At 37.4% G+C, this 13,068-nt stretch overlaps 1 protein-coding gene across 1 annotated transcript in view; it reads left to right on the top strand.

Moving 5' to 3' along the window:
• The window catches only part of kirrel3b (kirre like nephrin family adhesion molecule 3b), a 265,115-nt gene that overhangs the window by 226,312 nt on the left and 25,735 nt on the right, over positions 1–13,068 (top strand). The window contains exons 8-10 of the mRNA XM_073851114.1: positions 8,929–9,077; positions 9,436–9,563; positions 10,287–10,413. Of these exons, the coding sequence (XP_073707215.1) occupies positions 8,929–9,077; positions 9,436–9,563; positions 10,287–10,413 (404 nt within the window). The remainder of the gene's footprint in view (positions 1–8,928; positions 9,078–9,435; positions 9,564–10,286; positions 10,414–13,068) is intronic.

The raw sequence follows: 13,068 nt of genomic DNA, 5'->3' as shown, positions 1-13,068 counted from the left end.
ATGAAGAGTAAAATGACCGGCTTCTGTTTGTTAGAACAATGGCTTGACTTTCTGATTAACACAGGAAGGATGGTATAATATTATTATGTTTAATAATACAGGCAAGAAATATTTACAGACAGTGCTGACTTCAAGACATCAAGATACCTTGCTATATTACCCTTTTCTTTTCACCTACGCATGTTATTGTCACTTCAGTGGATATGCATTAGGAAATATAGCTTCCAGAGTCTTTATAAAGGACAGGATCAATAGCATGCGCTTAAGCTGTAGCTGTACTTTTTTTTTTAGAATCGGCTCTATTGCTCTTTGCATGTTTTTCAAGTACTGAAAATGTCTTTCAAAACCTATTAGATCTCGCTTTAGTAGTTGGTGTGTGCAGTTGTCCATGGACATTTTGCATTTGTCTTGCAACTATGTACTTTATCTGACATATTTCCTTGCTCCTTTATTCCTGTGAGGTCTGTGGCATTGAATGCTGTTATAAAATATCTGTAGAAGCAATATTCATCCTGACTTTAGCTAGAGGAAACAAAAGAAGTGGTGGTGAGGGAGAGAGAAAAAGGTAGCGACTGTAGAGCTGTAAAAAAACACCAAGCAAAACACCATACTTTATTTAGAGATGTTATTTACTTGTCTTTAGTTGGCTGTGATATTGTCAGGTTTGATGTCAGGTGTTTTAATGTAATGAATGCATATTTTCACAAGGTTGAAGTTAGGTGAACATTGTTAAGACATCCCTATAAAAGCTGCCAAGGGTAATAAAAAAGAAAAGAAAATTGTAATATAAATTATATATAGATCTATATGAATTCTAGATGAATTGGCTGTAGCCTTAAAAAATGTCATGTGGTGCGACCCTGATTTATATTATAAATTAATTCATTTTCTTAACATGCTTAACATTTTTTTAGATGTTCTAAGTAATTGAAGTGTTTAGAAACAAAGTATTTGCATTTCTTTTGAGTTTTTGAGTTGCCAAATGCAGTTTAAGGTTTTTTAATAGTAATCCATAGAGAAATATGTCCAAAATACATGACCGAGAACCAAGCAAATCCACAAGAGACACAGGAGAAACATTTTTCAACAACTCACACTAACAAATGCAGACAGGGGCTTTATATACCCAAACACAGGCCATAACCAGACCAACAAGCAGGAACACAAGACAACACAGGTATGCCCACCAGTGCCTCACAGTGGTGCAGGCAACCGGGCGTGACAATTTTTTACACACAGGAGAGCAGATTAATGTCGGTAGACTTGAACTTGAAAAATGGTGTGTATCGATGTCTTTTTAATGGTTAAAACAATCTGCAGTGGTCGCACCACATAATATTTGGTCGCACCACTTGTCGCACTCAAATTCAGTCAAAATTTACAAGCACAGAATTGGCCACCTGAACACAACAAGCTAGCTTCTCACAAAAGGACACTATGAAATTTATAATAAAAATAAATACTTGTACACTGTAAAAAGTTTTCACCATTTTCAACTTAAAAACTTAAGTTTAGCAGCTGCCTTAAGATTTTAAGTTAAATCAACTTAAGTAATTTAAACTCACACGTTATATCAACTAATTTTTATTGTATTGTTTGTTTATATATTATTATGAAAACATAAATACAAATGCTTTGCAATTGTATACAAAATTACAAAACACTTTGGAAATTATGCCAAATAGTGCCAGAAATTAATCTGAATACATTTAGGGTAATATGTTTCCAAAACAAAAGTTTTGGCCAGATGGTAGGGGCACATGATATTGTTAAAGTGAATACATACATATTCATATACTTCATATGCATGGCATCTTTTTTTTACACATTTAAACCAATTTTTAACTGAAAAAAAACGCAACTGGACAAAAAAGGTAGGCATCACATCATTGACCCATCTCTAATATATTAGAACTAGCCTGCAAGCTGGGAAAATGCATTGTGCAAATTGCATTTAGCAGTTTTTCACAGAATTTGCACAATTAATTTAGTGAATCAGATGTTGAATCATCACTGACAGAGCATGAAAATATTCCTCATATGTGCAGTATTTGCAAATAGTTAGTGTGTGAGCAGAGTGATGAATGAAGTTGCGTGTTTTTGCCCGAAGCATTAGTGTTTCTCTTACTCCCTCATGAGCATAACATGCTAACGGCCCATGAATTCACCACATTAGACTATTAGCAATCCGAATTTGTGAAATATTATTAGAAAGAATATGAATTTCTAAGTGCTATCCGTCTCAGGACAGTACACTGAGTTTCTCCTCTGTGTCTACGGGCCCTGTAGCAACTGCTGACATTGATCTGAGGGAATTTAATAGCATCTCACTTGTGAATTTAATAAATGTGTTGATTGACACTTTCCTTGATGACTTTCTCCATGGGAGAGCAATAAAAATATCAGAGCTAGAGTTTGAATTAATGATAGCCTTCCAAAGAGGATTCATGGACCATGCTGCATTGAAATGTCCCTGACATTAACATGGGGGTAATTTTGTCGCCCATTGATTGAGGGACTAAAAAGTAGAAATGCTATTATTGTGGTGTCGGCATAATGTGATGGGTTGAGGAGTGGTAAGTACCCAGATTCATGTGAATTGAGACGGATCATTACCGGTCGGGTTCATTTTATGAAATGGGAGTCAGGAAAGATGTGGACTTCAATTGCTCCCAAAATAGTGTCTTAAGAGTGAACGTGCTAGGGTAATATGCAACTTCTAAATATTAAAAACCATGTGGCAAAATATAAATATCTGTGTGTGTGTGCATATATATATATATATTTTACAAATCATTTTAACTGTTAGTTTGTAATATTAAAAGTTTAGTTAGTCAAAAATAAAAAATAGCCTATGATTTACTCACCCTCAAGGCATTCTAGGTGTATATAGTCTCGCGTAGCCAGACCTTCAGACTGACGGCTGAAGGTCTGGAATTCATGGCTTCATGAATTCATTGCGCTTTGTTTCCCGGCGGACCAAAAATAAACGTGACACTCGCGTCTCCCGGAAATCCGATCAAATTCAACTAATCAGATGACGACTTCGACATTCCTGAAGTGTTTCCAGTTAAGTGTACCATATGCATCAGACGTTTAGCCAACGTTCCGTGGGCGTGACGTCTGAGGCTGAGACTAAGGTGTATATGACTTTCTTCTTTGTCGAATCCAATTGGAGTTATATTAAAAATTGTCCTGGCTCTTCTAAGTTTTATAATAGCAGTGGGTGGGTGTTTCTGTTCAACAGTCCAAAAGAAGTCCAATAAAGCGCATCCATCCATAATAAAAATTGCTCGACACAGCTCCGGTAAAGCGAATCGAAGCATTTTTGTAAAAATAATGTCCATATTTAAAATGTAATAATCACTTTTTTCTAGCTTGCACTAACTATCACACATGTAAGCCATTATAAGCGGATGATGTAGGACGTTTGCATTGTGCATACGCCGCTGATCTTGCGAAAACCAATGTTTGTTTACAGGAGTAAAGGAGGCAGAGTTTACTTACTTTAGCAAAGGAGAACCAGTGTCCTCTTGGCTTATATCGAAATTCTCATCATTTTCAAATCATTTTTCTTTACAAATCCTCCTTTTGTACTTCTAATTTGTGACCAGTGTTTTGTTTTGCTCTCTCGCGTTTGTCACTTCTCAGCGGCGCATGTGCAACGCATACGTCCTACGTTTTAAAAATGGATTTTTTAAAATTATTATTTTAGTTTACTATCCATAGTCTACAATATGTTTGGCAAATAAAACAAAAACAAGTGAACATGTCCTTTGATTCATCTAACAAACAAACAGATTTACTCCCCAATTATCACAATAACAATTACGTTTGAGACGATGTGCTTGTTAGTTGTGGCTGTTTTGGGGATAGTTAAGCCTTGTTGTGCTTCTCTGCAGTGATGTCTTTGACATAGCTGATGAAGAGGTTTTCATGGTGGGCTGCTCGCTTCGCTCATCAAGCGTTTGATGTGCACACTCAGATACGGGCGCTTCCGTTGTTTGTCTTCCATGACCACGTTCCCCAGCGACTCTGAGAAGCAGCCAGACATGATTCATCAACCAGGGAACAGCACATGGAAAACTAACCAACAGCAACAGATGTAGCCGATATCTCAAAACAGAAAATTAAACTCCGGGCATCTGTCCTGCTGGCTGCTAGATTGGCCAATATAAGTCCATGTTGTGATGCTATCATAATGGAGTGAACAGCAGCTTTAATGTAACCTAGGAAGTGTGTGTGGCATCATCCCAGACCGGGAGAAGACATCATCCCTGGCACATGTCCCATGACATCCAGATGAATATTAAAATGTAATCTTCACCGGGGCAAAAACTGAAATGATAAATCTATCAAAAGCCAGTTTTTGTTGCTGCTGACCACATGTGACTATCATACCCTTGTGAAAAAAGTATTATATTTTCACTTGTACTTGCAGGTATCATATATAATATTAATGAAATAAATGTCACTTAAGTGCATTTAAAATCCCTTTTCAGACATACCGTCTTTACTGGTAAATTAATGGTAAATTACCCTTCAGAGATGTGTAAACAGGACCTTTTTAAAAATACCGGCAACAAATAAATTTGTTTTGGCAATTTGCAGTTAGCACTATTAACTAATTACATTTAATACAAATTTAAACTATAATATATTTCCATTTAATTGCTAATTGCATGCAAATAAGTGCCATAACACCTTACATTTAGTTCACACATAAGTATATTCCTTCAAAGTATTTTAAAATACTCTTTTTTTGTCCCTCCTACCAATCCAAAAAAATAAATAAATAAAATAAAAATAAAGCGTACAAAAATCAGTGTTATGTTGTTGTTATTTTTATTGGAGAGAAAAAAAAAACATGGCTAAACACAAAGCTTTGCCTGAACATTGCCTTACAGAAAAGCCAAACATTCAATTCCTCCTGATACTGTACCCTTCTACTCCAGAATAATAAAGCAGTCCAAAAGTTTACAAAAGTTTACACAGACACTCTGCCGGGTTTCCATTGGGGGGTCATGTTTGTTCTGTTTAGAAGACCCTGGCTGAAGCCCAGTGGAGCTACTGTGCTCACGGATGTTTTGGCTCTTTGGATGTGCAGCGTTGAATCCTTCAGCTCTGGCAAAGCTAACCCACCATTTGGGTCTTTTCTGCCGGCCAAACCTCAGTCTGCCACCCCATGGGCTTAAAACCAACATGCAGTCCTGCTTTGCTCTGTATTGCCATAGTTTTTTGTTGACAGAATACTAGTTGGAATTATAAGTAGAGCTGTCAGTTAATAAAAAAAGAAAAAAAAAAATGAAATACTATGTTTTATGCTCAGTGAATTTAATTAATCACAATTAATTGGATATATAAGTAGTTTCAGAAAAAGCTCCCAAGTGATTCAAAGACATATTTGAAAACATATTACAAAAACTAGCTTTAGAAGTCGCACTGGGTCAAGCTATTTTTCAAAAAGTACATGTTAGTATACTCTTAAAAGAGCACTTATCACATAAATATAAACTGAATGTGATGTTTTTGCAACACTTACAGTAATTGCATTTAACACAAAATGTATTGCTGTGACAATTTATATGAAATGCAGTTAGTTAGTATTGAGGTTTTAAATTAAGTACATCTTTATGTAATATCATAATTAATAAGTGTTTAATGTCATTTCTCTTGAAACTTGTATGTCGTTTATATGCATAAAATGCTTAGCCTGAGATTCACAAAAACATAGACATTTTACTTGAAGCTTTCAATTATAAAATTGGAATTTGTTTGTTTGTTGGTTAAATTAATCATTAAAGGGATAGTTCACCAAAAATATAAATTCTGCCATTAATTACTGACCCTTATGTTATTCTAAGACTTTCGTTCATCTTTGGAACACAAATAAAGATATTTTTGATAAAGCTTTCTGACCCTGCATGGACAACAATGCAAATGACATGTTCAAGGCCCAGAAAGGTAGTAAGGACATAGTTAAAATAGTGAAACAGCATAAAAGAAATTGTTAAATAAAGTCATTATTTTTGTTTTCTTTGCACACAAAACATATTCTTGTAGCTTTATAACATTACGGTTGAACCACTGATGTCACGTAGACTATTTTAACAATGTCCCTACTACCTTTTTAGGCCTAGAATGTTTCAGTTGCATTAATGTCTATGCAGGGTCAGAAAGTTCTCGGATTTCATCAAAAATATCTTCATTTGTGTTCCAAAGATGAACAAACATCTTTGGGGTTTGGAGCAACATGAGGGTGAGTAATTAATGACAGAATGTTCATATTTGGGTAAACTATCCCAGGCAGTTAAAAACATTCCATACACAAGCCTGACTGTAAACTGTTAGCATTACACTGGCAAAGCTCTGGTAAAGCCTGAGGAAGAATTAAGAGACTTGTGAGGGTGGAGCTCTATAAATATTGTGTCATAGTAGTTACTTTCCCTTATATTGACTTGAGGAAATGGGATTCAAATTAATTGGAAAGATGTGCTGCTTGTCATAAGGGACCACAGCTCAGATTGATCATAACAGAAAATGTATGAATACAAGTTTATAATAAAAGACGCACACAGCCAACGCACAAATATAAGCTAGTTACTTAAAAGAACAAGATAATCATCCTCCTAGGCTCTTGTAATAAACAGGCTATTTAAAGCTGGATAAAATTATGGCGTAGTCAATCTTCTGATCTGATTACAAAGCTGCTGCTTCAAAAGCTGTATGTGTAATTTATGTTATCATGAGAAAAGCAAACTCCGGTAGACATATAGCAGGCGACTGCTGCTGTAATTGCCCATAAATATAAAGTTTCACAGTGCCACACATTCACTTCCCTCAGAGCAATTATGTCGAGGATGGAGGCAACACACGCAGACGTCTGCCCTGATTTAAATATTTTTGGAAGCACAGGTGTGCCTGTGCAGATTTAGCAGACTGTGTTCTACGCTGCTTATGTTAACAACATGAAACCATGCTTCTCAAGCACACTAGCTAGGCCAATTACAACTGCTCTCCCTCCTTATTTTAATTTAGTCAAGAGGGAGACTGTTATCATTTAAATGACACTCTATCGGGGCCCACAGATGGTATGAGTTAGTTGCAGAGGTAATGAATTGTGCACTCACTCCCACAGAGCAGGTGAATAGTGAAGTTTTGGCAGCGTTTTACCAGTGCCGGCTGCTTTGAGTGCAAAAGCTTTGTAAGCGATGCTTCTTGACAGCGAGGAGTTAACTGGCATTGAATATATTCGTTTATTGAAATGTTTACCCTAGTGTCAGACTGTGACACCCATTCTCCATTGGCTTTGGCTTGGACAGATGTGTCCCGTCATAGATGCCAACAGAGAAGCACAAAGTAGACCAAGCGAGTGACAAAGAGATGCATTACTTTGTCAGTATGGGAGAAAAAAGTCTTTGTTAGACGATGGCTTTGTCTTACAGAAATGAATGGTTCCTTGTGGGAAGTGCTGACAATTTATTAACATCTGATGTGTTTGGTGCAGTATAGGGTTTGTTTTATTTGGTCATGTGGAGAGGAACTGGAGTCTATTTGTCAATTCCGAATCTGTTTTTACCAGTCTGGCTCCATTCAGTGTTGTTAACTTGATATCCAGGCAAGAAACATGCTGAAGCAAGCAGAGAGATCTCACTTCACTGATTTGTCATATAACAGTGTTGTAATTTCCTCAAACAAAGCGGTCTCAGGGACACTGGCTCCCATAGAAGACGTCTGCCTTTCTTTCTTTCGTCTCTAACCACCTACAGACAGGCAGCTATCATGCCTCATTGATGACTATGATAGAAGCAGATGGATTAGACACCAGGTCTTCCTCTTATTGCCATGGTAACCTCTAAATTGGGTTCCACTTTCCTGTGATAGCATACGTCTGGCAGGGACTCATAATGATGGCTTTCTGTTCCATTACTGAAAAAAGTTAGACTTAAAAAGGGTTAATGTATTTCTCGACGTGTGGATCCGATACCACTTTTACAAATGAGCTTAAGGATATGTATCACATTATCTTAGAGAGCACCACTGTGACCCGCTTGAGGTGAAAACTAGATCTCAGACTGATAGCAAGGCTTTGAATTTATAAGTCTAGCGGAAGTTCAGTGTTGTGACTTGAATCAGTGAAACTGAAGTTGGACATATTCAAAGATAAACATTGATTGCTGGTCATAGAACAACATTCTGATAAACATCCTTTACCTGGTTCACCCTTAACCCTCAACTACATATACAACATCTGACAAGTTTACAGGAAGTTCCAGAACCAACAAGGAAAAAGATGATCTTGGAGGACCACTTTCATGCAAATTTCAGCTCTAATATGCCCTAGCACACTTGCATGAGTCATCCTGAGACCCTAATTACCTGGTTCAGGTGTGTTTTAGGTAGAATTGGAGCTAAGCTCTGCAGGATAGTGGATCTACAGAAGCAGAATTGGACACTCCCGAATAAAGTTTATGATCAAAGAACACTTACCACTTCCTAACTACCTACAACTGTCAGAAAAATGTGCACAAATTGTACCTTTAGATGTATAACAGCTTGTCACTGAGGTAGTACTCTTAAAAAGGACAACTTTATATCTTATCTAACTCTAAAACGTACATATTAGTGCCTTATTTTAGTAATGTTTTACCCTAAGGTACTGCTATGAACCTTTTATAACACAGCTGTCCATTTGAGGTTACTGCCCCATGGGACAACCTGTTGAGAGAACTTTTTTGAATATCCTGAATATGTTGATGTCATATAAAATAGATAAAATCATGAAATTTACTTTTGTGTGTTTTATCATTAAACTGGCTTTACTGCTAATAATTGTTTGGTACCTAATCTTCTTTAACTGCTTAGAGTGGGCTTCACAACTTAGATTAGATTAGATTAACTTTAATCATCTTTATCTACTGTTTGTAGGTGGGCCAAAGGAGGAAGCGTTATAAAGGAAGTGTCTGGAGACACTTATGAAGTAGTAGTGGACCACTCGTTCTTCACAGAGCCAGTTTCCTGTGAGGTCACCAACCCACTTGGGAGCACCAACATCAGTCGAAACGTGGATGTCTATTGTGAGTTCTTTTTGATTGTTCATATGAGAGTTGTCCAAACCTTCCTGGAGGACAATATTCCTGCAGAGCTACATCCTGCTTCAAAACACCTGCAAATTTCTGGAAATCCTAAAGATCTTAATTAGCTGGTTCAGGTGTGTTAAATGATAGTTGGAGCAAAACTCTGCAGGGACATGATCCATCTTGAGCAGGATTGGACAGCTTTGGTTCACGATTTTTGAAGATATCACACAAATATCAGGGGAGAGACATATTATTTTAAGCTTCCATCAGTCTCATATTAAAAAAAAAACTGACAAGAATAGTTTAAAATGTGACCTCTCTGAATAGATTTTATAACCTGGTCTGTTTTCTCCAGTTGGACCTCGGATGGCTGCAGAGCCCCAGTCTTTACAGGTTGACCTAGGATCAGATGCTGTCTTTAACTGTGCCTGGACTGGAAATCCCTCTTTAACTATTGTATGGATGAAAAGGGGCTCTGGGGTGGTAAGTTGCTAGACATTGTATTGGTCATTGCTTTTTAACCCTGCTCTAAGTTTAATCTTTGGAGTAAATGCATGGTTTTCATACACCAACCATCCCATTTTTCATTCTAGCTACAATAATAGCGCATTGATGTTCAGACTTCTTATCTTTGTAAAGAAGAGATCAATCAAACATGGAAAAAAAATAAATTTCATTTGATTTTTGCTTTTTAATATAATATTCTTTGTATAAAACCTTTGATCTATTAATACTTAATACATTGCCTTCTATTTCTGAACAGCTCAGAACAGAATCAGAACATTTCTAAAAAGACATATTCTTATTTCAAGGATAGGGTGGCACATAGTATTTACATTCAGTGCTGTGCTCCGATGGCAAACATCAGGTTTTTTTTTTTTTTTTTTTTTTCAGATTCCCTGCAATTCTATTACTCACAGACAGATAGTGGCTCAGTTTGGGGTATGTCTGAATTCTGGCACAGAAATGGCGGAAATTCTGCCCCACTGAAAACAACCAGTCTCATTTTTCTCCTGGTTGACTGTCACCTACCATCTCCCATGTTCACACTGACCTCCTCATCTGACCCAAATTGGATTTTAATAATTGAGAAGAAGGCCCTTTTCCTAGCTTAGCTGCGTACCCATGAGTCTTGATTGGTTTAGACTCTGGCCAGCTCCCTTTGCCTCCTTTTTTAATGTTTTGATCTTTGACCTTCGTCTACAGGTGCTAAGCAATGAAAACATCCTGACGCTAAAATCTGTCAGACAAGAGGATGCTGGGAAGTATGTGTGCCGTGCAGTGGTGCCTCGTGTTGGAGCGGCTGAGAAGGAAGTCTCTCTTACAGTTAATGGTACGTTGAATGCTTTTCTACAAGGTGCATGACTAAAGAGTTTAAGAGGTGTGTTTGACAGTTGCAAATGTCCCCATTTGGAACATAGATAAATGAAGAAAAAAAAAAAGGTGCAAGCAATCAAAATTCTAGTTGTCAGAATTAGACCTATTTTGGCATTCATATTGTTGATGTTTACTCTCTGGTCTGCTGTTTCTCTGGGCTAATGCTGATTATATTCAGTAAGAATTGCACGAGGAGCTGTTTCTTAGGCTGTGACAGGCTAATGAACACAGGAGAATAGCGGGAGACTGGCTACTCTCAGATAAATGACTTCATTACAGCCGCTTGATATTCAGGCGGCATGCATTAGCCACACGACAGCTTTCATTCGCAAAATCCAACACGTCTTTTAAAAGCTCCTTTCTCTCCGAAGCTATTTGCCATGGGCCACGGCTTTGACATGAGTGGAAAATAAGAGAAGTTCAGCCAAAGTGACAATTGTGTTTGCATTGAATGATTCCTCTGCAAGTTTAGATTCACTAATGCAGTTTGGTGTTGGGAAATGAAAGAAAATCAATAAAGAACTGTTATGACTGATAGTATTAATATGCAAAGTCAGACATTCATTCGAGGACGACAGAGAACTCAGGAATTACAGAAATTATAGATGACGTCCACTTTCATCAAGTACATTATGTTCTTTATGAGGACAGTAAAGGGTACCTCTGCTTTGCATTCATTTTGACTCTTAGAGAGTTCCGGATTGTCTGGAATCGCAAAAAAAATATAGTCTTGTTGCATGTTTTTTTTTGTTTTTTTTTGTTTTTTTTTTTGTTTTTGATTGTAGAAAAATTTCTGGAGCTTTATGAAAAGATCCAACACTGTATCATTATGTCTTTCACTGTTAATCCCTTTAAACCCACAGGCAAGTTGTCGAAAGGCTCTGCCACTCTTTTACCATCTGTAAATGGCCAAAAGTTTTGAGAATTACATAAATATTGGAAATTGGAAAAGTTGCTGCTTAAGTTTTTATAATAGCATATACTGATAGCATATACTTGCATATACTCCAGAATGTTATGAAGAGTGATCAGATGAATTGCATAGTCCTTCTTTGCCATGAAAATTAACTTAATCCCGACAAAAAAACTTTCCACTGCATTGTTAAGAAGGCTTCAGGGCGTCCAAGAAAGTCCAGCAAGCGCCAGGATCGTCTTCTAAAGAGGATTCAGCTGCGGGATCGGAGTGCCACCAGTGCAGAGCTTGCTCAGGAATGGCAGCAGGCAGGTGTGAGCGCATCTGCACGCACAGTGAGGCCAAGACTTTTGGAAGATGGCCTGGTGTCAAGAAGGGCAGCAAAGAAGCCACTTATCTCCAAAAAAAAAACACCAGGGACAGATTGATCTTCTGCAAAAAGTAAGGTGAATGGACTGCTGAGGACTGGGGCAAAGTCATATTCTCCAATGAAGCCTCTTTCCGATTGTTTGGGGCATCTGGAAAAAGACTTGTCCGGAGAAGAAAAGGTGAGCGCTACCATCAGTCCTGTGTCATACCAACAGTAAAGCATCCTGAGACCATTCATGTGTGGGGTTGCTTCTCATCCAAGGGAGTGGGCTCACTCACAATTTTGCCCAAAAACACAGCCATGAATAAAGAATGGTACCAAAACACCCTCCAACAGCAACTTCTTCCAACAATCCAACAACAGTTTGGTGAAGAACAATGCATTTTCCAGCACAATGGAGCACCGTGCCATAAGACAAAAGTGATAACTAAGTGGCTCGGGACCAAAACGTTGACATTTTGGGTCCATGGCCTGGAAACTCCCCAGATCTTAAAACTTGTGGTCAATCCTCAAGAGGCGGGTGGACAAACAAAAACCCACTAATTCTGACAAACTCCAAAAAGTGATTATGAAAGAATGGGTTGCTATTAGTCTGGATTTGGCCCAGAAGTTGGTTGAGAGCATGCCCAGTCGAATTGCAGAGGTCCTGAAAAAGAAGGGCCAACACTGTAAATACTGACTCTTTACATATATGTCATGTAATTGTCGATAAAAGCCTTTGAAACGTATGAAGTGCTTGTAATTATATTTCAGTACATCACAGAAACAACTGAAACAAAGATCTAAAAGCAGTTGAGCAGCAAACTATGTGAAAACTAATATTTGTGTCATTCTCAAAACTTTTGGCCACGACTGTATAAAAAGAACAAATAAGAAGAAAACCTTATGAAGAATGTTTTAACAATATAATGTATACAATATAATGTACATATAATGTATGTGTACAGGGCTCTTATTATGAAAAGTATTTGAAGAAACCTATAAATATAGCAAAAATAAGTGAACTTGAAAATTCACACCCCAAATGTTGAGTGTCTTTAAAACACAATGGATAGACAATGGAGTGTCTTTAAAAACTCTTTTGTGTGGAACTACTTTCTTCCGCCATAGATTTAAATCTCATTATGATAGTTTAAACAGATGAGCCCAAGCCTCTGTTACTAATTTGAAAATGTCACTTTAGAACTAGTAACGAAGGGAATGTTGAGTTGCTTCATTGAAATCTTACTGTATTACTGTATTACAAGATAACTATATTATGTAGAGTCGAGTATTATGAGAGAGATGGACGGAGCAAGTGTGATTACCTCTGTCTGATACAGCATTCA

Source organism: Garra rufa, chromosome 11, assembly GCF_049309525.1.
Source record: "Garra rufa chromosome 11, GarRuf1.0, whole genome shotgun sequence".
Classification (NCBI taxonomy): Eukaryota; Metazoa; Chordata; class Actinopteri; order Cypriniformes; family Cyprinidae; genus Garra; species Garra rufa.
Note: the sequence above shows the minus strand (reverse complement) of the source record. Positions and strands in the feature narration are given on the sequence as shown.